General features: G+C 60.2%; 2 protein-coding genes across 4 annotated transcripts in view; both read left to right on the plus strand.

Moving 5' to 3' along the window:
• Positions 1 to 1,928, plus strand: part of LOC309397257 (uncharacterized protein) — a 30,491-nt gene extending 28,563 nt beyond the window's left edge. The window contains exon 32 of the mRNA XM_081963113.1: positions 197 to 1,928. Within this exon, the coding sequence (XP_081819239.1) occupies positions 197 to 409 (213 nt within the window). The 3' untranslated portion in view covers positions 410 to 1,928. The remainder of the gene's footprint in view (positions 1 to 196) is intronic.
• Positions 1,929 to 2,929: 1,001 nt separating this feature from the next.
• TANGO6 (transport and golgi organization 6 homolog) lies at positions 2,930 to 19,621 on the plus strand. Of its 3 annotated transcripts, none has more exons than XR_014176214.1 (18): positions 2,930 to 3,069; positions 3,177 to 3,772; positions 4,093 to 4,209; positions 4,985 to 5,135; positions 5,666 to 5,802; positions 6,203 to 6,365; positions 7,056 to 7,138; positions 7,794 to 7,906; positions 8,302 to 8,478; positions 8,779 to 8,905; positions 9,214 to 9,393; positions 9,660 to 9,794; positions 10,935 to 11,393; positions 12,004 to 12,061; positions 13,909 to 14,040; positions 15,305 to 15,356; positions 16,921 to 17,072; positions 18,256 to 18,369. XR_014176214.1 is itself a non-coding variant. In XM_081962892.1 (18 exons), exons 1-18 carry the CDS (start codon positions 2,964 to 2,966, stop codon positions 19,434 to 19,436), a joined length of 3,177 nt encoding a protein of 1,058 aa, XP_081819018.1. In that variant the 5' UTR covers positions 2,930 to 2,963; the 3' UTR covers positions 19,437 to 19,621. The 3 variants fall into 3 exon arrangements, 2 of the variants coding, with proteins under 2 accessions (XP_081819018.1, XP_081819019.1); XM_081962892.1 differs by lacking the exon at positions 15,305 to 15,356 and adding an exon at positions 19,260 to 19,621; XM_081962893.1 differs by lacking the exons at positions 13,909 to 14,040; positions 15,305 to 15,356 and adding an exon at positions 19,260 to 19,621.
• The last annotated feature ends 260 nt before the right edge of the window (positions 19,622 to 19,881 follow it).

Below are 19,881 nucleotides of genomic sequence, written 5' to 3' on the forward strand. Positions count from 1 at the left end.
TTGAGCTTCTCCAAAGACTTGGTGAGCCCTGAGCAGCTTTAAGGCTTCCTTCGGCTGGGGAGTTCTGGGAGTTCGGGTCCAGACGTCTTAAAAGTTGCTCAGGTTGAGAAAGACTGTCCTGGAGAGATGGTTGTGCAGTCATCAGCTTCCTCCGCTCTTCCACAAACGGAAGTTCTCTTCCTTTCCCTCTGTGCAGAACCTGAAGGCAGCGGACACGGACCCCACGGCTCCCCCATATGACTCCCTGCTGGTGTTTGATTACGAAGGCAACGGCTCCGAGGCCACCTCCCTCAGTTCCCTCAACTCCTCCCACGGAGACCAGGACCAAGACTACGATTACCTGAATGACTGGGGAAACCGTTTCAAGAAGCTGGCTGACATGTACGGAGGGGGCGAGGAAGAGGACTAGGTGTGACTGGAGGGGGGGGCTACAGGGTGGGGGGGGGCAGAAGGCTAGAAGGGAGAGAGAAGGGACTCTTGGTGACTCTTGCCAACTTTTCCATAATTTACCCAAAAGTACACAAGAGATCCCCCCTGAAGAAGATTCTGACAATCTCGCCTCTCTGGGATAATTATAGTCAGTGCGATCTTGTTGAGGCTGATTCAAAGCAACATGGAGTTTCTTTCTCAAAGTCTGGATACCCTCAGGGGGAAAAGGCTTCCCCAGGAAAGAGAAAAGTATCTGGATTCTGGAAGGACAGAAAGACCCTCCGGTGCTGGGTCTTGTATTCAAGAAGTTTCACCTGAGTGTTTCTACTCTGCCTTCTTGATCATCTTGTTTGCTGAAGAAGAACTTCGGGCTTCTTGGTGCAAAATTGTAATGCGTTTTGGAGAATATGAGGGAAAATATGCGAGAAAAATATTTTTGTGAGGCAGAGGATAAAACACAGCTAACACTATGGTCACCTAATAGGACAGAGGTTCTTATCAATGGCCCCTTTGGGAGTGGAGGGTTTCTGCCTGCGCAGATCCAAATCCCACAGTCTGGATACGGTGGCTAATTATTGGAACTTTCTCCAGGAAGATCTCTCCAAGCATGGTGTTTCCAAAGCCCTAACCAAAAACATTTCTGGGGATTCTGCTCATATGCTGCGTTTCCAAGCCTTGGCTTTTGCTGTTGAAAGGCAGGCTTGTGGGAGTGATGGGGAGGGTCTCTCAGAAGAGAGGCAGGATTTCTGATTTTTTTTTTTTTGCCACCGTTAGCCAACATGGCTCTCCTCCTGGATGAACCCTTTTAGGATCCCTAAATCAACTTGTCCCAAGTGCCTTTGCTTTCAGACAATGCTTCTGCCTGACCTTTGCCTCTCAGATGCCCCGAGTCCAATCTGTGTCAGGAAGAAACCATCCAGCATGGCCTCTCTTACTGTGGCTTGGAAGTCATAGTTTATGGCTTGGATGATGTCTGCCCACTGCCTTTTTAGAATTGAATTAGCAAAACTGGTTTTAGCAGGGATGTTACTCCCCGGTGCCTTCTCATAAAGTGCCTGAACGGGTGGTAGCAGTTACCTTCCCAGGGCAAGCCCTCCCTGCCCCTTTAGGCTTTTGGGCCAGAGGGGAACTCAGCGGTGGCCCAAAGCCTGGCGTGAGCTCTTCCGCCTGGGACCAGGCCACACACACTCCTGTGCGGGGCCTTATAAAATACAGCTGTACAAGACAGTGTTTGTCTACCAGGTAATCCATTTTAATTAGAACCATTCCTTCTGCCAAGGTGCCCCTCCTTTCCTGTGGTGTGTTTCCCACTCCCCAGCCCTGATGGTATAATTACGGCCCAATTGATGGGGAAATGGCTTTCTAATTTTAGATCTGTATGTTAAGCTATCCTTTTTGGATATATATTGTTGAAAGATTACGGAGATGCACATTTTAAAAAATTATTTTATTGCACAGATGCTTTTAAAAAATAATAAACTTTATTGTTTAAAAAAGTACTTTCCTTGCATCTCTGTCATATTTATTGCATGCTTTTTCTGACCTAAATGTTCTACTGACGTTCACTTTTATTTTCAAAAGTTGTGGGGATGAATAACCAGATAAATCCAGGGTGAGCATGCATCTTCTTTCCCAACTGGCTGTGTGTCAAATTTGTATTGTGATTTCCAACCATTTGAAAAAGTCATGCGTACTTCCAGACTCTGCAATGGGTGTGCATGGGTGTAAAGTTCCAAGAGCCTTTACAGAGTCACCTTAGGACCCTTGTTTGTATGAGGCTACGTCACAGAATCCTAGTTGGAAGTGAACATCATAAAGGCTGCTCGCCTAGAGCACTTTGGTGCCTTGCTGCCATTGAGGACTTAAAAAGCAGGCCTGAAGCCAGCCGCTTTCCAGGCGAGGGAAGGGATTCCAAACCTTATGGATCCATGCCCACATTTATCTTTGGGGCCGGTTGCTCTATTCCACTCAAAGCATTTCCTTTGCTGCTGCAGAGTTCTGCTTATGGCCAAGCGCTTGCCTTCCGCTCGGCTCCTCTACTGAGCACCGGGGCCAAAAGAGGAATTTAAGGCTTAAAAGCTTTTTGTAGCCTAGGAAATGTCCTGTTTTGGAACGGATTTATTACTGACATTCTTCTCATTCGGAAATGTGAGTTTGCTTTAAGATCCTGCAGCTAATTTTGAATAGTGCAGCTTCAGATTTATGGAAATAGTATATTTTAATAATTTAATGAACAAAGCCTATTTTGCCCTTTTTGTAAGGGACGTCCTGCACTGCGAGCCATCCGCTCGAGTTAGTTTCAAGCGAATTCGACGAACTGCGCATGCGCCAGAGGGTATGGCGGCCTAGGGCTCCCAGAATTCCTCCGGCGGCGAGACCTTCTCCAGAGGGCTGCACCCCTCCGCCCCTCCCGCCTTTCCCCATCCCTTCCGACCTCCTCAAAATGGCAGCCGGTAGGAATTTCCGCCCGCCTCCTTCGGCCCCGCCCAAGGTGGCGTCGCGGCCGTGGCGCAGGCTCACCGGACCTTCCCAAGATGGCGGCGCCCATGAGCGCCGAGGGCCGGAGCGAGGAAGAAGCGGCGGGGCTTCAGCGGGCGGTGGACGGGCTGCAGCTGTTGCTGGGCCGCAGCGCCGGAACCGGTGAGAGCCGCGGGAGGAGCGCGGGGGGCGGCCGCCTGTTTCCCTCGCCGTCCGCGCCGCAGGTGCCCTTCGCTCCGCTCCGACCGGCGCCTCCCTTGTCTCCGCAGGCCCGTTGCCGGCCCAGAGATCCGCCGCCCCGTCGCCGGAGTCGCTGCGCCTCGGGCTGACCGCGCTGGAGGAGAGGCTGGCCCGGGACCCCCAGTGGGCCTCCCTGCGCAGGGCGAAGGCCGAGGTGGCCCGGCGGGCCCCGGGGCTGAGTCCCGGCGCCGACCCCGACCCGCCCTGGGCCGCCGCCTGCCAGGCGCTGCTGCTGCTGCTCTGCCTCAAGCGCTGCCTGGTTCGCCTGGCCGCCGCTGCCACCCCCGCCGCCGGCCCGAGAGAAGCGGGGGCCCCCCCTCCGCTGCGCCCTGACGCGCTGAGCATCGGCCAGGAGGGCACCGTGCAGGCGGCGGCGCAGCTGGCGGTGGCCTTGGGCCTCCGGCCGTACTTGTTGACCGGCGTGGCGCCCCCGCCGCGGGACAGGGCCGGCCTGCTCGCCGCCCAGCCCCAAGCCCCGCGGAGGCTCCTGGCCGCCTGCAGCGCCCTGGTGGAAGTGGCCGAGCACCCCGAGCTGGCCAGGCTGATCTTGGCACGCCACCTGGGCGACCTGCTGGCTGGGCTGTGCCAGCTGGGCTTCTGCCCCGTGAGGAAGGCCGAGAAGCAGGTGAGGGTTAAGGGGCAGCCCTGGGGGTCCTGCTCGAGTAGGCCCTGTTTTCCTGCCAGAAGCGGCCAGGCCAGGCCAGGCATTTCCATAAAGTGAAGCAAGGGTCTCCCTGTTTCCTCTGGGCAGTGTGAAATGGGGGGGGGGATTTGCAAGCCATCCTTGGGCCCCAGGGGCGAAAAGTTCTGCCGGCCATGGGGCCCCTGCCGCTGCCTTAGTTGGCTGAGCCTCTTGCTAGGGCTGCTGTTTGGAATGAGCATCTTTTTGCATTTCTGAGAATTCCTTTGTGACTTTTGTTCTTTTATTCTCTGGGATTTTTTCAGGGGCTGACGGAAGAGGAACAGAGCAGCTGCAAAGAAGCCTTGCAAGGCCTTTTGGACAAAGCATACCAGCCCCTGGTGATCCGGGAACTGCTGCTCCTTCAGGGGGGGGCTAAGCAGGTAGGACTGTGAGCCATGGAGAAACTAGATTTGCATCCTCTGAGTTGGTTCCATTGTGCGTTCCTGCTTGCAAATCTTCCTTCCTCATCCCCCCCCCACCCCCAAGCATTTTTGGAGAGACCAAAACTGAATCCCACGGATATGGCTCAGCTATGACAATGGATACATGCCACGTGAATGCCATGTCACTGATCCCAGGGGAACAAACACCAAAGGTATAAAACAGTCTTTTTCAACCTTGCCAATATTATGCTGTTCTGGGACTTAAAGTCCACATATATTGAAGTTGGCAAGGTTGGGAAACACTGGCATGGAAGCTTCCTTTTAAGGGAGTCGTACCGCAGCCCAGATCTGTCCTTCCAGCTCAGCACTGCCAATGGGTTACTTTAGCTGTGGCTCTGCAGAACGGGTCTTTCTCAGTCCTGCTGCTTGATGGCCTGTCCCTGGAGACCCTATCAGAGACGCAGCTTGGCCATTCCTAGCACCTGGATCAGTGGGAAAGGAGGAGGCATAACAGCCCCCAGGTCTACAAATGGGATGTGATACAATCTGACAGCTCCAGGGCCAACCCAGTCTTGTTAGGTGGGCATATGCTGCTAGGTGAATGGTGCCCTCAGAGAAGCTTTCAGCCAAGTAACTCGGGTCTGTCCTGCTTGGGGAAGGGCAGGGATGCCCCTGTTGCCTGGTGTCACGGCCCACGCGTGCAAGGCAGGAGATGGGATGGTGCACAGCCGGGCTGGTGGTGGTCCATCGGGCACATATGTTTCTTTTTCAGGACTGCCGTCGCAGCCAGCAGAGCAACGAGCCTCGTACGGCACTAGCACCGGTTTGGCTTCAGCGCCTTTGTGGGCACCTGCTGTCCGGGAGGCTGTTAAAACCTGGCGGAGTTCAGGCTGTGCTCCGTGGCATCCTGGAGGAAGCCGGAGGTCAGTGAAGCTTGAAAAATCAGTCATTCCAAGGCTGGGAGCAGAGCAGAAAAGAGTCCTTTGTTCCATTGTTTCTAAACTTGGCTCAGCCAAGTTTCCATATAATAGTTCTGTTTTAATAAATAAGGATCTGCATGAAACAGGAAAATATCTTGAAACTGGAGAAATCCCTGTGTTCCCATGTTTTTTGGATCAATCAGTTTGCCAGAACCAAACCTGGACTTCTAGATGGGGCAAATAAGGCAACCTGGTGCATGACCTTCCCAGGCCTTCCCCTCTGCACGGCCTTCCCCACGAACCGGCACTTCTAGGCAGAGCGCAATGCAGTCCCAGGCTTTTGCACCTCTCTTAAGAAACAGCCAGAGCAGGAAGGATGAGGAAGATCCAAGGCAGCCTGGCAAGATACTGGGCTAGGCAATTACGGCCTGGGTGAAGCTCCCCTTCATGGTGGAGGACATTGCGAGTCTCTCTGGCCACAGGATGGGCAGGTCTCTGTGTGCTCGTCTAACACGGAGCCTCCTGCTTTCCAGCTGGGGATGTGGGGGGCAGCGGTGCAGAAGCGGCGGCAGCTGACTGGCAGAAGTGCAAGGCCGTAGCCAAGATCCTGTCCTCGTGCCCTCAGCAGTCTCTGTCCCTGGAGAATTATTGTCAATGCATTTGCCCGCAGGTACATCTTCTGTCCCTTCTCTTTACCCAGCAACTGGCATTCCGGTGCAGCCCAGGTGGCCCAGGGAGTGCTTGTGAGTCAGAGCTCCCGGAGTGTCTCCCGTGCGGCAGAGTGCCTTTCCCCTCCCATCATCCGCTCCTCGCCAAGAGACTCCCTTTTCCTGGGTTGGCCCTCGGGGGGGTCTGCAGCTTCTGCTGAGCCTTTGGGGCTTGTTCCCCCCCCCCCCGAGTCCCTTTGGGGAGAGGGGGCGGTATAAAAATCGAAATAAAGGTAAGGTAAAGGTCCCCCTTTGGGCAATTTGAGGTAGAGTGCAGGCTATAAGACACAACTTTAGGAACACTGCTGGTGAGCAGCACGTATTTTGAGCATAAAACCCAGCTTTTATCTCTTTCTTTTAAAGATTCTGCAGCTGTTCCTCATCCCGGATAAGCTGATGGTGCGCCAGTTCCAACGAGTGGCGACTGCAACGGTCCTGGCCATGGTGAGGCAACATCCACAGCAGGCCAAGGAGCACCTGCTGCGTCCCCTGCTGGAGCCCCTCTTGCGCTGCCTGGGAGAGCCAGGTAACAGCCTCCCACCCCCTGAACGCTCGGCCAGGCTGCGGAGTCGAGTGATGCCTTATCCTTTTCCATGTTTTTAGAACGTTGGAATGGAAGCCTCCCAGAGTCACTCGGTCGTCTTGGCCAGCCATGGAGGTTGCTTAAATGATTGAATGGCTAGGCAAAGAAATACATTTCTGTCACCTTGGAAGGTGGGAGGCTCCTTGTTTTTTCAGGGGCTGCTCTGGGATTCTTAGGTCTGGGTCCTCCGGTGGGACTGAAATGTGTCCCTCTGGTCAGTTTCTATCCCGTGAATTCGGTCTTAGCAGTTGAAGCCGTGCTGGGCAAGATAAGGGTTAGGGTAGGCTGAGATAACGCTCAATTGGATCAAAGTTTTACTCATCAATTCAGATTTATATCCCGCCTTTGTTTCACACGACTCTAGTGGGCATAATGCTCCTGCCACCTCTTTCCCCCCGTGAGGAGGTTGGCCTGAGAGAGGGCCTGGCCCAGAGCAGCCCCCCCTCCCCTCCCAGCCAGGACACCCATCCCATAGTTTCTAGCCTGGCAGCTGGGTGGCTCTCAGAGAAGGAAGCCATGCTGGGATGAAGTACTTTCTTTCATTTGCCACTGAAATCGTGGAATATAATTTAAGTGAAACCGGCCCAGCATTAGCTGCACCCACACGGCGGTCCTTTCCTTTCTTGTCTTCAGACGGTTCCTTGGAAGACCTGCCAGCTGGGGCGGTGCTGGTGGAAGAGGAGTTGCTCTCGGGGTGCGTGGAAACGGTGTACAAGGTACGGCACCGGCACGCTTGTCTGCGTGCGGCGTTGGGAGAGGGAGCCAAGGAAGGGCATTTGCTTTCAGTCCGCGTCTCCTCAGCTGTGACCTCCCTGTGCTGAAATAGGCAAAATGCTCTTCCCTGAAACGCCAGGGGGAGGCGCCATTCCCACATGCCTTTCGCGCCCTGCTCAGTCCACCACCTCCGCCGCCCTTGCTAGCCCAGCGCTGTGGTCAGCTGGCTCTCGGTCAGCTGTTGGGTGCCAGAATTCAGCATTGCCCGGCAGCACAGCCAGCCCTTCTCTACTGAAGCCGCGGGCCCTCCAAGGGTCAGCCTGATCCCAGAAGGAGAAGAGCCCAAGCGCAGGGCTGCCTTTCCGGCAGGCTCGGAGCTCTCGGGAGGCCTGTGGAACCGGCTGGGCTGCTCTGTTGGCTCAAGTCTCGACAGCTTGGGCATTTAAACCCCCGAGAGCCTCTCGGGCACGAAGCCTTTCGGATGGACAGAGAGGACTGGGAGGCCCTCAAATGCCCAGAGCTTCTTCTGCAAGTCTTTGGGGGGGGAGGGGGGGGCAGGGGAGTCCTCTCTGCTCCTGGCAGTGTGTGTGCGTGGAGGCTGCAAGTAGAGTTGGTGCCGAGGGGTCTTCCTCCTCTCAGTTGCTGCTTCCCTTGCAGGTCTGCGTGGTCGGTAACGAGCCCCTGCCTTGCCTCTTGGGCGCCCTGCAGCCTGCGCTGGGAGCCATCTTCTCCCTCTGGTGCTTCACCAAGCAGAACGTGTCCTCCTTACGGTGAGGGGAATCTCCAGGGCTCTTTTGTGGGCTGTTCTCCTCCTGGTTCCTCTCAACCGAGAGCCCACCAGTAGCGCCAGCCTTGGCTTCCCTGCCCGGGTGGGAAGTCCCTGGGTTGTGCAACTGGAAAGAAGAACCGAATCCAGTGATGGCAACAGACTAAAAGAGAAGGGGGTGGGGGGTGGGGGGGCCGAGGAGCAGCCGGGGGCTTTGGGCCACTGCCCTCCGGCTTTTTACTTCCCATTGCCCTGGCCCAGGAGACGGACCTCCACGCCCTGCCCCTCTTCTGGGAGAGGCAGCTTTCCTTGGGGCCGTTCTGGGCTGCCTCTCACCAAAGCCACCTTCCCCTGGACTGGGGTGAACGCCCTCCTCCCCCCCCCCCTTGCTGCTTTCAGGGCCCCCTGCCAGGAGATCCTGCTATGGTTCCTGGAGAAGAGTGAGCCAGAGGCTTCCCTGGAGGCCCTGGGAGGCTTGGCGGAGCTGGGAGGAAGCCCCCGCCTGCCCCACCCCCACTGCCGGTTCCAGGTGGGCAGCGAAGGGGGCGTGGTGGCCACCATCAGGGAGGCTGTGAGGTGAGAGTCAGAGGAGGGGAGGGGACTCTGGTCCAGAGGGTTGCAGTTGAGGGGTGTTGGCTACCAGAAAAGCTACCCCAGCCTCTTCCGCCCCAGGAGGTGGGTGCAGAGAGCCTGCCTGTTCAAAGGCAGCTGCCCCTTACCCAACGTATAGGATGGGGGGCAGGGGAGGCACTTCCCAGGAGGGTTCTCGGCAATGTATCTGCAGGCGGTCAGCCGTGAGGAAAGAACGCTCACTTCCGGGGAGGTCTGGCACTTCCCCCCCCCCCCTCCTTTGTCCCTTGCTCTTCCCCTCTGCAGGGACGAAGACGAGGCTCTGTATCAGAAGCTGTCGGCAGAGCAGTGGCAGCTGGAGCAGCTGGTGGACTTGCTGTCTCACTGCCGGAGAGGCAGCCTAGCAGGAGACTTCTTCCTGGGCTGCTTAAAGGTGGGGCCCAGAGCATCTCTGGATGCCTCCGTGGCAGTGTGGCTGCGCCTGCTCCTTCCACAAGCGTAGGCTGGGCGCCACACCAGGTGGGGCAGAGGTCAGGCGTTGTCCTTCAAGGCCACCTTCCAGCTGTCAGGGACTAATCCAGGGCTCTGGACTTAGATGGGGCCGCAATTGGCACGGAGGGTTTGGGTGGGCCTCCTCTGGATTCCTGCACACACCTGGGGTGCCTGGGTGTAGATGAAGGAAGCCACCTGTCCAGTTGTTTACTCTCTCTTCTCCTGACGTGTGCCCCTCCCCCTCGGCAGGAGCTGACCCAGGTGGCCTCCGAGAAGGACCCTGCGCCCCCCTCGCAAGGGCCCCCCCTGGATCTGGAGCAGCTCTGCGACCCAGCCCTCCCCCAGCAGACGAGGCAGCTGCAGGTGCTCCGGCTGGTGACCATGTTGACTGAGGGCATTTCGGACTCTCTGCTCACAGATGTCAGGCAGGTTGGTCCTGCACCCCCCCCCCCCAGCCTTGCAGAGCCCGTCCCTCCGGTGGTCTGGGGTGCCCTGGGGCAGACTGCATCCCCTGGGGGCTGTTGACAGATTCCCTCCTTAAGGGATGTGCCGGTGGAGGGGTGGGGGCTTTGGCCAGGGAACTGACAGGGATGAGGGCAGGAGGCCTCTAGCCTATCGCCCTAGAGTTGCAAAAGTAGCTTGAGGCCCATTGTTGGCTGCAGACGGAAGCTTTCTGGGTGGTGTCCCTTCCACAGGTGGCGGAGTTTGTGGCAGCCACACTGCAGCGGGCCTGTGGCAGTCTCTCCAGGGGCTCGGTGGGCACCGTGGAGTCCCAGACGCTCAGCATGGCCATGGGGCTGGGGGCGGCCATGCTGGGCGGGGCCCTGCAGGTGAGTAGCCGGAGGGCCTCGGGGGGGCGTCCATTCAGGCCTTGGGGGAAGCATTTGCAGGCCTTCCAGGTGCGGGGGGGTCAGGAGAGGTGCACCTCCCTGGTTTCATTTCTGGTTCTGAGCCTCAGTCAGTGGAGTCCAGTTTCTCCCTGGGCTCTGCTCCTCCACCCCTCCCCCTCCCATTTTGATCCTAATTTGAAGCCCCCCCCCCCCCGTGCCTGCAGGGTCTTTGTTGGGGGAGGGCCATGGCAGAGCAGCAGCAGGCCAGCTGGGAGGGGCAGGGGAGGGGCTGGGCCCTTCCGCTTCCCCTGGGTGGCTGGGGGGGTTGGAGGGAGGAAAGGCCTTTTCGTCTCTGACCAGTGTGGAGGCAGGGGGGGGGGGCGGAGGGGAGGGGGGAAATCTTGCTGTGACAGGCTGAAGCCTGGAAGCTCCCCTCCTCAGGTCTGCGCTTGCTGGGGCCAGTTGCAGACATGGGGCCTCCCTCCCTCCCTCCCTCCTCCTCCCCAGTCCCAGCTTTCAGGCCGCTGCTTGTTCCTCCTTTGCTGAAGCCAGCTGTGGTTTCCCGCAGGAGGAGTGCTGGGGGGGGCGTGTTCCTGGTGGGGGCCAAGCAGGGAAAGGCTCCCCTCCACTCACAGGCCAGAACTCTTGGGGAATGAAGGGGGAGGCGGCAGCTCAGGAGGAATAGTGAGGGAGGGTCGAGGCCTCTTGGGTGGGGGGTCCTGGACACCTGCTGCCTGCTGGAAGGGGGCCCTGGCCGGCCAAAGCCCGAGGCCTCTGGGGGCCTCTGAGGCGTGGCAGGATGTGCCCGGGAGGGGGCAGGGCTGAGCAGGCGCTCGGTGGGCTTTCCCGGCTCCCTGGAGGGCTGAGCTGGAGCCTTTCCTGCTGCTGCTGCTGCTGGGGAAAGAGCAGGAGCTCCCTTCCCACCCCGTTCCCTGTGTGCACCTGACGGCTCGGGGCCTGATCTTATCCGCCCCGCCGGAGCCTGTGCGCACACCCAGAACGGTAACCACAGCAAAGGCTCTGGGCGCAGTGCCCCCTCCTGGCGCTTCCTGCCGGCAGCCCAGGGCCAAGTTCTCAGGATCAGCCCTGCTTCCTCTCCTGGGCAGCGCCCGGCTGACGTGCTCCCTGCTGTCTCCCCAGCTGAAATCCGGAGACTTTGGCAGCCTGAAGCAGCTGGTGCCCCTGCTGGAGGAACTCTCCCGCCTCCACCCGGAGCCCGTCATCCAGGAGCTGGCGGCTGACCTGAGCATCTCCATCTGCACCCACTGTGCCTTTTCCACAGAGGCCGTCCGCACGGCTGCCTGCGAGGCCCTGGGCAGGAGTGTGGGTGGGGCGGCAGGCCAAGGGAGCACAGGCGCCCCAGGTGGGGTCCCCACAGCCCAGAAGCCCCCCGGGAGCCGCCCAGGGCAGCCTCAGGGGACAGACTCGGTTGCCAAGGAAAGCTCTGGCCCCTGCGACCCCCAAAGCCAGCTGCAGGCGCTTCTCTCGAGCGCTTACAGCCCTGACGTCCCCACGCGAGCGGCTGCCTTGCGCCTCCTCTCCCGGAGGATCGAGCAGAGGGACCCCGGAGCCCTGGAGACTCGGGAGAAGTTGCTGGAGGTAGGCAGCCAGAGCACCGTGTGGGGGGAAGGCCCGAGGACAGCCTGTGGGTGGCTTGGGCTGGGCCTGAGGGGGGCCCCCATTCGGGCCTGCCTGGGGAAGGGGCCTCCCTGCAGAGGAGGTGGAGGGCGTCCCTGGAGCTTCATCCCGTGAGGTGTTTCTATCCAGCCACTGTCAGGCATATAGAATTAGGTTTTCAGTCCCCAGATTTTCTGTTTCCTGACTGCAGGCAGGTGGCCTCCATGCTGAGCCCCCGGCCTCGAGTGGAGGGGCAGCTGCTTTTTCTGGAAGAGTTTAGCTCTGCTTCCAGGCAGCCTGAATGTTTTGAGCCTGGGGGGCAGCAGCTGGTGCAGGTGGCCTCGGGAGCCGGACCTCAGCTGCCCTCTTTCTGAGCCCCTTCCTCCTCCCTCTGTCCAACCCCCTAACGCTTCCCCAGAGACGAAAGGGTTTCTAGTCCCCAATCAGAGCCACCCTGCTGCTTCCGGGGAGCAAAGCCCATGCCTGGACAGACGGCTGCAGGCAGCCTCCTGCCCTGCCAAGGAGGCCTCAGCCGAGAGAGACACTTGGCTGCAGCTGTGCAGGCCAAGTGACTCTTGGTTTTAATTTTCAGGTTTTTGTAGAAAACCTGGAGCACAAAGACTCCTTTGTTTATCTTTCTGCTATCCAAGGTAAGGAGACTCACTCTTGCTCCCGGTTGTTGTGTGTGGAGATGCAAGGCCCTTCCTGTCCAGACTCCTCTTCTTGAATGGGGTGGGTGGTGGATGGGGGGCAAATACTCCAGGAAGGGGGGCTGGCTGAGCCCAGGTCAGAGGCCGGAAGCCCACCTGCCTGGGGCACATTGCTGACGGTCTTCCTGAGGGCCGCTTTGCAAGTGGGCTTAGGGAATAGGAGAAAAGGCGGAGGGCTGTCCCTGAATGAAGCCAGTGGCTCCCCCCCAGCTCCTGCTCCTCTCTGCTGCCCTCCAAGGACGCCTGCTGACCTCCCACTGCTTTGATCAGGATGCAGGGTGGGCTTCAGCAAACAGCCCCCCTGCTTCTCCTTTTCCCCAAGGGAGGGACCCTAAGCACGGCCGAGGTCAGTGGGTGCCACTCCTCTGGGTGGGCTGCTCGAACCTGTTCCGGCCGGCCCCTTCCTTCCACCTGCCTTCCTGTCTCTGCACAGCGCCATCTTTCTGGAGAAGCCTCCAACTCCTCCAGGAAGCAAATCTCTCCCCAGCTTCCTTGGGAGGCAAGGAAGGCATTTCACAAGATCTCCGGGTGGTGGTGGTGGTGGGGGGGTGGCTGTGCAAATCTCGCCCTTGTCTCCTCTGGAAGCGGACAGAGGTGCTCTTCCTCCTCCTCCTCCCCACCTTTGAACCGCATTCGGCTGCCCAGGCAGCAGGAGAGTTGCCCTGGGCGGAGGGGGAGCCCTTCTGGGCACCCCCACCACAGGGCCCAGAGGAGGAACGGGCTCTGCAGAGGTAGGCTGGGGGCACAGCTCCCGATGCCCCCTGCAGGCCTTCGAACTCTTCCTGGCTCTCAAGACGCCTCTGGGCATCTCCGTCTCCCTGCCAGCAGCTCTGCCTCCCAAGAGGCCCAGAGAGCCCCCCGGGTGGGGTTTCTGGGCTTCCTTGCGGGGCGTAGGAACGGGGCCAGCGCCAGGCGTTGTTCCGAGGCTCAGCTCTCTCAACCCTTCTGTGGGAATGCCCCGTTTTGCCAGGGAAGGCGGGGTGAAGGAACCAGGCTGGGAGAGCCTCCCCCCCCCTTCTCCTTCCCTGATGGACTTGGGCAGGTGTGCTGACTCCCTGGCGCTGCCAGCCTGGGGCACAAGAGTGGCACCTTCCGCGTTGAGCAAGACAACCTTGCAACAGCCGACGAATCTCCTGCAGTTGACTCAGAATGTTGAGAGGGACTTTGGGTGATGGGCAGGGAGGGAGGGAGGGAGGGTGTGGGGCTTGGGCCTAAGACGGGGTTCCCCCTACGCCTACACAGGCAGGCAGGCAGGCAGGCAGGGACAGAGGCTGTTTCAAAAGCAGCAGCTGAGGGCAGAGCTGCAGTCCCACTCGGGCCGCCCTGCTGCTTGCGTGGCTCTTGGCATGCCAAAGGGGGGGCCCTCCCCAACTCCTACTCTTGGCCGCTTATTCCCTTGCTTCAAAGGCCAGAGGGGAGTCAGAAGGGGGGAGGACTTGGAGGGCTTCCGCTGGTCGGGCCTTTCTAGCTGGGAATGATCTTGGGTGCCCTGAAGTTCGGCTGCTTCATGCAAAATCCGGAAGCCGGAGGGGAGGGGGGGTGGGGATGGTGGGATGGAGGGGTGGGGGCTGTTCTGGGGGCAGCTGAAGAGCTTCCCAGGCCTTTAGGGGAGACGTGGGTCAAAGTCCCAAGAGCTGGGACAGCTGCCCAGGGGTGGGGACCCTCCGTGGCCAGTTGAGGTGCCTCTGGCCTTTGGTGGTTCTTGCGAAGGCGTCTGCTCTCCCCCCCTTGGCTCAGTTCGGGGCTGCTTCAGGGGCCTCCCCGGTGCTGCTTCTGCCCCCTTCCAGGTCTGGCCCTGCTGTCAGATGCCTCCCCACAAGACGTCCTGCCCTTCCTGCTGAGCCAGTACGCGGGCGCCCCCATGGCGGAGACCAGGATGAAGGTGGGGGAGGCGCTGCTGCGCACCACGCGAGCCCTGGGTGAGTCGCCTGCAGGGGCTGGGAGGGCCAGAGAGGCCGGGGCAGGAAGGGGGCGCTCTGGTGGGTTTGGCCATAGCCCTCCCCCCCAGAAAGGCTCTGTGAGGCCATGGAGTCTGGCCCTCCCGCCATGCTCAGCCTGAGCCTCTCCATAAAGGCCTCTGGTGCCACGGATGAGTCACTTCCTCTCCCTGCTTTGTGCTTCAGCCTCGGGAGGGTTTGGCTCCTGGCTTTCCCGTCCGTGAGAATCGGGAATTCCCTGCCTGCTTCCTGCGTGTTGCAAGCCGGCTTCATGGCCGCTTCCTCCAAGGCAGAAGCTGAGCGGCTTGCCTGGCCTTGAGTCTCCGCCCCCCCCCTCCCCTTTCGTGCCGTCCGATCTTGACTGGTTCCTGCCCCCTCGCCGCCCCCCCCCCCAGTCTTGGCTGCAAAAGCAGGGCTGTTCTTGCCCACCTGGCACAGCCTGAGTGGGGTCCCTCCTCCCCTCCCGTTGCCAGGGCATGTGGGACACAGAGCCCGCTCCCCGATGCCCCTCCCTCACCTGGCCTGGTTGCCTTCAGTTGAGCCCACCTCCTCATTAAGCTCCCCTCGGGGCCAGATGGTTCCCCATCCGCACCTCCCACCTGCTTGCCTGCCCTCCATGCGCTCCTTGCAGGGGCACAGCAGCAGCAGCAGGTGGCTGGCACTGGGCGGGCAGCCGCGAGTCTCCTGGCTCCCAGACAGCTGCACCCATTACAGACCTCCCTCCCTCCCTCTTCCCTTCGGAAACGCCCAGCTCTGTCCCCCAAGCCTTTCTTTTCCTGGGCCAGGATGATGGGCCTTTCCCTCTCTTGACACCCCCCCCCCAGCCCCCGTCTTACCTGCCAAGAGAAAGGGTGCATCTTGCTCTCTGGGCCCCATGGCTGCTTTGTTGCCCCCCCCCCCCCGCTCCCCATAGTTACTCCTAGTCGATTGGCAGCCCTTGGGAGCAGCAGGGTGTGGGGGGGTCCTTTGTCCTCTCCCTCCCTTGTCCCAAAAACATTTTGGCTCCCTCCCTCGAGAGTGCAACACACCCTCCCTGCTTCCCTCCGCTGGAAGTCCTGGTGGCTCCCTGGGCGGCTGCTGGCAAAGGGCCCGGTCTCTAGATCTAATCCCCTAATTGCTGCCTGTGTGTCGGATGCTGGTCTTCTGCGGAAGCCGGGCTTCCCCTCCCCGTCTGCATTGGGGTGAGGGTCTGTGTCTCTGGGAGCCCCCTGACTCCTCTGCTTCCCTGCTTCTATTCCCCTTGCAGCTCCTCAGCCCTGGGAGCCGCCTGGGCCACGGCGCTCCTTGCTGGCAGGCAGGTAGGCCTTGGGCACGGTGCCCGGCAGGCACTGCCAGCCTCCTTAGGGCTGAAATTAAGCCACCCCCTTTTCAGTGCTGCCGTGCTGTTCTGGGGTCTGCTTTGTGTCCTCCCCCCCCTTTCGTTGTTGTGGCGCTTTGAGAGTGCTGGGGGTGGGAGGCCCTGGCGCCCTGCAGAGGGAGGGACTGGCTGCCTTCCTGCTTGAGGGTAGGACTGTAGAAGGGCCTCTAGCTCAGCTGGGCCACCGCAAGCGGCACACGGACTCTGGCGGAGGGACTGGGGTTTTCCTTCCTTTCCCAGGGGGCCGTGGCCTCTGCCTCAGGGGGAGCCCTTCTGCCAGCCCTCGGAGGGGACAGAGCCCTCCTCATGTGGGAATAGCTGTGGGTGGGCATCGGCCCCTTTGCCTTGCAGCTCCTGGTCTTGCAGGGGGCCCTACCTTCCGCAGAAGAGCCAGGGCCTGAGGAGAGGCAGAGCGGCTGCTGGGCGGCCATGGGACACACACACACACACACACACACACACGGCACAGACCAGGCAGGGCGAGGGAAGCCGCCCAAGCCTCGCCAGCCCTATGCCCCAGGAACATTTGTGATGAAGGGGCAAAGTTAGGAAGAGTCTAAAACCTGTTCCTGGCGCCATTGGCCCTCTCACCTTGCAAGCATCGCGGGCCCCACGAGGACAGGTGCCCAGGCAGGTGAGCTTCTCGCTGCTCATCTTCAGGGGGGAGCGGCCCCAGCGCATCCACCGTGGCTGGAGGTCTCCTCCTTTGCAGGCCACGGAGGGAGAAGGACCAGGCACTCCGACAGTACTGAAGGCCTTTTGCCTCCTGTGCTGAGTGGAGGCCCATTAAGCCTCTGCCCTTCCCGGGGTTGCTTCGCAGGGAGAGGAGAGCCTGTGATTTGGGAGGCCAGAGCCATAATTATGGGTGCCTGCCAGCACACCTGGCGCCTCTCCTCAGCCCAGGGCTCTTCTCTTCTGGGGGCTGCAAGCTAACTGGACTCCATTTAGGGGGGGGGGGCAAGGGAGCCGGTGCTGGAGGCGGAAGCCCTTTTTAGCCCCTCGGCTGGCTGGATTGTTCCTTTGGAGCCATTCACCGATTGTGCCCGGCTGGCTCACGAGGGAGAACCGGAGGCGGCTTTGCTCACGGGGGGCCCTTGCGGGAGGAATTGCCTAGCAACAGCCACACCTGGTGTTGGGGTCCCTCAACGCTTCCCTCCCCCCCCACTAAGGACTGAGGCCCCCGGGGCCCCTGGATAAGGGGGGACGTTGAGAAGGCAGAGAGGTGGGAACATTGGCCTGCGGGGCAAATCACAGGACTGGGAGGTGTCTTCTTTGCCCCCCAGGCCTGGGATGGGTCGGCCCCATGGGAGGTGGTCATGCCTGCTCACAGGCGACAGCCTGGGCCCCTCCTGGCTCATCTTGCGCTGGCCCCTTCCTCAGCTGGCTGCTCAGCCGTGCCCACCGTTGCCTCCCCCCCCCCAACCAGCCGCTCCCCTTCGCCGGTCCCATCTCGCAGCCAAGCAGCGTTTCAGTCCCCCTTTTTCCCCTCCTCCTCCTCCTTGCAGGAGACCTGGCCTTCCAGCACAGAGAGAAGCTGATCCATGCTTTCCTGCGAGGAGTCCGAGATCCTGAGCCCTCCCTCAGAGCCAGCAGCCTGTCCAACCTGGGGGAGTTGTGCCGGATCCTTGGTTTTCAGCTGGGGTCGGTGGTCCACGAGGTACCTGCCCCTTTTCTCCTCCCGCACTGTGGCTGTGTGTCTCTGGTGCTGTGCTTGGGACACGGGGAAACACACACACACATAAACACACACACACACACGGTGTTGGCAGGGGCAGGGGCACAGAGATGCTTTGTGGGTATCTCCCCCATCAGAGCAGCGGCATCTGCAGCCGCCTCCTGGCCGTGGGCCCAGCCTGCCTGCGAGAAGAGAAGCCTCGCACGTTCGGAGGCTCCGTCCATGTTGCAGCAGAGCGGAGGCTGCATTTTAGGCCCCCTTGCCCGGAAAGGATCTCACGCCGAGTGACTCTTCCCTCCGTTCCTTACTGAAGAGCCAGCAAAGATGCAAAATCTCTCTTCTAAACTCCAAGCCAAAAGGGGAATAGAGGAAAGCTACTGTGTGTGTTTGTGTGTGTGTGCGAACCAGCCCTGGCCGTGGTCCTCCACTTTTACCAAAGCCACTCAGATATTGGGAGGGGTCTGTCGTGGCCGCCCTTCGTGGGCAGAGACCCCTCCGATGGTTCTGAAATGCCCAAGGAGATGCAACCGACTTCTTCAGGTGCTGAAGCCAGGGGGGATCTCGGTCTACTTTTCGGCGTTGCAGCTGGGGCAGCCGGAGTGCTGCGGATGCTGTGGTGGCCGCCGAGCCGTGCAGGAGCCTCGTCCGGCTGGGCCTTTTGCCAAGGCTGCCCAGGGCCTCCAGGACGTGGACAGGAGCTGCAACGTTGCAGTCACGTCTCTTCGGCTGAGAGCCGTTGCTGGCGCTGCAGCAGGCCAGGTGCCAGCTGACTCAGCAGAAGCTGCTGCAGGGTGTGGAGGAGGCAGGCTGTCCTTGAGCCCAGGAAAAGAGAGATGCAGCTGGGGGTGGGTGGGAGCCATGATCCTCTGGCTGCCCAGGTGCACATCTGGCCCTGGGACCAAAGCAGCTGAGCCCTGGGAGTGTGTGTGTGTGTCAGTGAAGGTCTTCTGCAGATGCCGTGACCCAGCGGTGGGTGCCAAAAGGATCCCCACTGGGGGAATAATTACCCTCGGTTAGGGCTCTCCAGGGCCCCAGAGGTCGGTGCTGCCGTTTCTTAACACAGCGGAAGAAGAGCTGCTTTCGGCTGTGGCGCCCGTAGCCTCCTGCTCTGGCCCTTCCTTAGCAAGGTCTGCCCCTCTGAGGGCCCCGCCTTTCTCCCTCACAGCTGGCCGCCTGCTTAGTAGCTGTGGTCAAAACCGACCGTGAAGCCGAGGTGCGTAGAGCCGCAGTCCACGTGGTGGTGCTTCTCCTGCGGGGGCTCAGCACGAAGGCGGTGGAGGTGAGTCTCTTCTGAGCGGGCCGCCCTGCCCTGCCCTGTGCCACCGGGGGCTTCCTTGGCAGGGATTCCGTGTGGAGGGAGAGGAAGCCGGGCACGTCCTCCTGTGGCCAGGCATGGAGGAAAGGAGGCCCTGCTGGACCTGCCCGGATTCCTGGAGGAAAGGCCAGCGGAGGGCTTCCTGCCCTTTGGTGGGCACGAGAGCAGAGGGAGGAAGTGCTGAGCAGCCGCTCCGTCCACAGCCGCCTCTTTGAAAGAAATCCCCGGTTACGCTTCGTTGCGTCCATCCCTGCCACCAGGAAATGCCAGGGAAGAGGTGGGTTTGCCCAGCCTGGCATTTACGGGCAAGGGATTGTCGCTTTCTTGGAACTGGCCCAGGGTAGTTTGTCTACACCTTTCCTCCAGAAAGGTGTGTAAGATTAATTAGGGCAACAATTAAATGCTGGCCTTGGAAAGAATCAGGAGAAGGTGAGTTCTAGTCCTGCCTTAGGCGTGAAAGCCAGCTGGGTGACTTTGGGCCGGTTCCTCCTTCAGCCCAACCCACAGTTCCTCTTGGGGGAGAAAATGGAGGAAGAACAAAGCCATTTCACCTCTTTATGTAACACTTTTAGAGAGGTGGAATGAAAATGGACGGGGGGGGGAGGGGCAGGTACCAAGCAGTGACCCCAGACGGCGGCTCTTCGGAGGAGGCTGCTCTGCAGTCCTGACCCCTCCTGGAGCTCAGGCAGCTGGTTCCACGCTCACCTGGGCTCAGGGCCTGGCTGGAGGTGTCCAGCATGGCACAGAGCCTCCTGCTTAAGCAGTGGGGTGGACTAAAGGCCTCGGGACGGATGGGGACAGTGGCCAATTCTGATATATATATATTTTAAATTAATTTCTCCTCCCCCTTCCAGGTTCTCCGCGATGTCCTGCTGGACCTTTATCGCCTGCTGAAGCGGGTGGTGTGCTGTGAGCAAGATGAGGTGACAGTGCTGCATGCCCAGCTGGCCTTGGAGGAGCTGGACGGCCTCCTCCGGCCGCTGCTCTTCCCCCCCCAGACGCTGCGGAAGAAGATTGAGATCCTGCCCTAGGGCTGCTGCTCTGGATGGCCACGGGACTCTGCCACTCAGAAGCCCTCGTCCGTGGCCTCCACGGAACCTTGCCCCTGGGGGAGAGCCTCCGTACAGACGCAGCTGTGTTGAGAGGAGCATTGGAGGGTTATGTGGACACATCAGCCAAGGCAATAAATTAAGCCCAGTAGTGGCATATTTGGAAAGGGGGCTGCAGAGTTTGTGGGGGGAGTGTGCCGGGGGGGGGCACCAGGGTCAAATCCGAGAGGGTTGATGACGTCCCATGGCTGTCAACCTGCCTGGCAGCTTCTCTGAGGGGCCTTGTGTGGCCCTCAGCCCTCCCTGGGATGGCCTGTCTCTGTGGCTTTTCCTGACTTCCCTCTGGGCGGTGGGGGATCCAGGCGGCCCCATCAGCGTAGCTCCTGCCCAGGAAAGAGATCCTCTTGGCAGAGTCCCCGTCCCATGA

This window comes from Natrix helvetica (assembly GCF_964273705.1).
Source record: "Natrix helvetica genome assembly, chromosome: 10".
In the NCBI taxonomy this organism is placed as follows: Eukaryota; Metazoa; Chordata; class Lepidosauria; order Squamata; family Natricidae; genus Natrix; species Natrix helvetica.

Bases quoted from the DNA above. Each gene is read 5' to 3' on its own strand.
- TANGO6 (XM_081962892.1), top strand. From the start codon at position 2,964: ATGGCGGCGCCCATGAGCGCCGAGGGCCGGAGCGAGGAAGAAGCGGCG. The intron at 7,139-7,793 runs GTACGGCACCGG...CTTCCCTTGCAG, and splicing joins GCGTGGAAACGGTGTACAAG to GTCTGCGTGGTCGGTAACGA. The intron at 17,073-18,255 runs GTACCTGCCCCT...TCTCCCTCACAG, and splicing joins TGGGGTCGGTGGTCCACGAG to CTGGCCGCCTGCTTAGTAGC.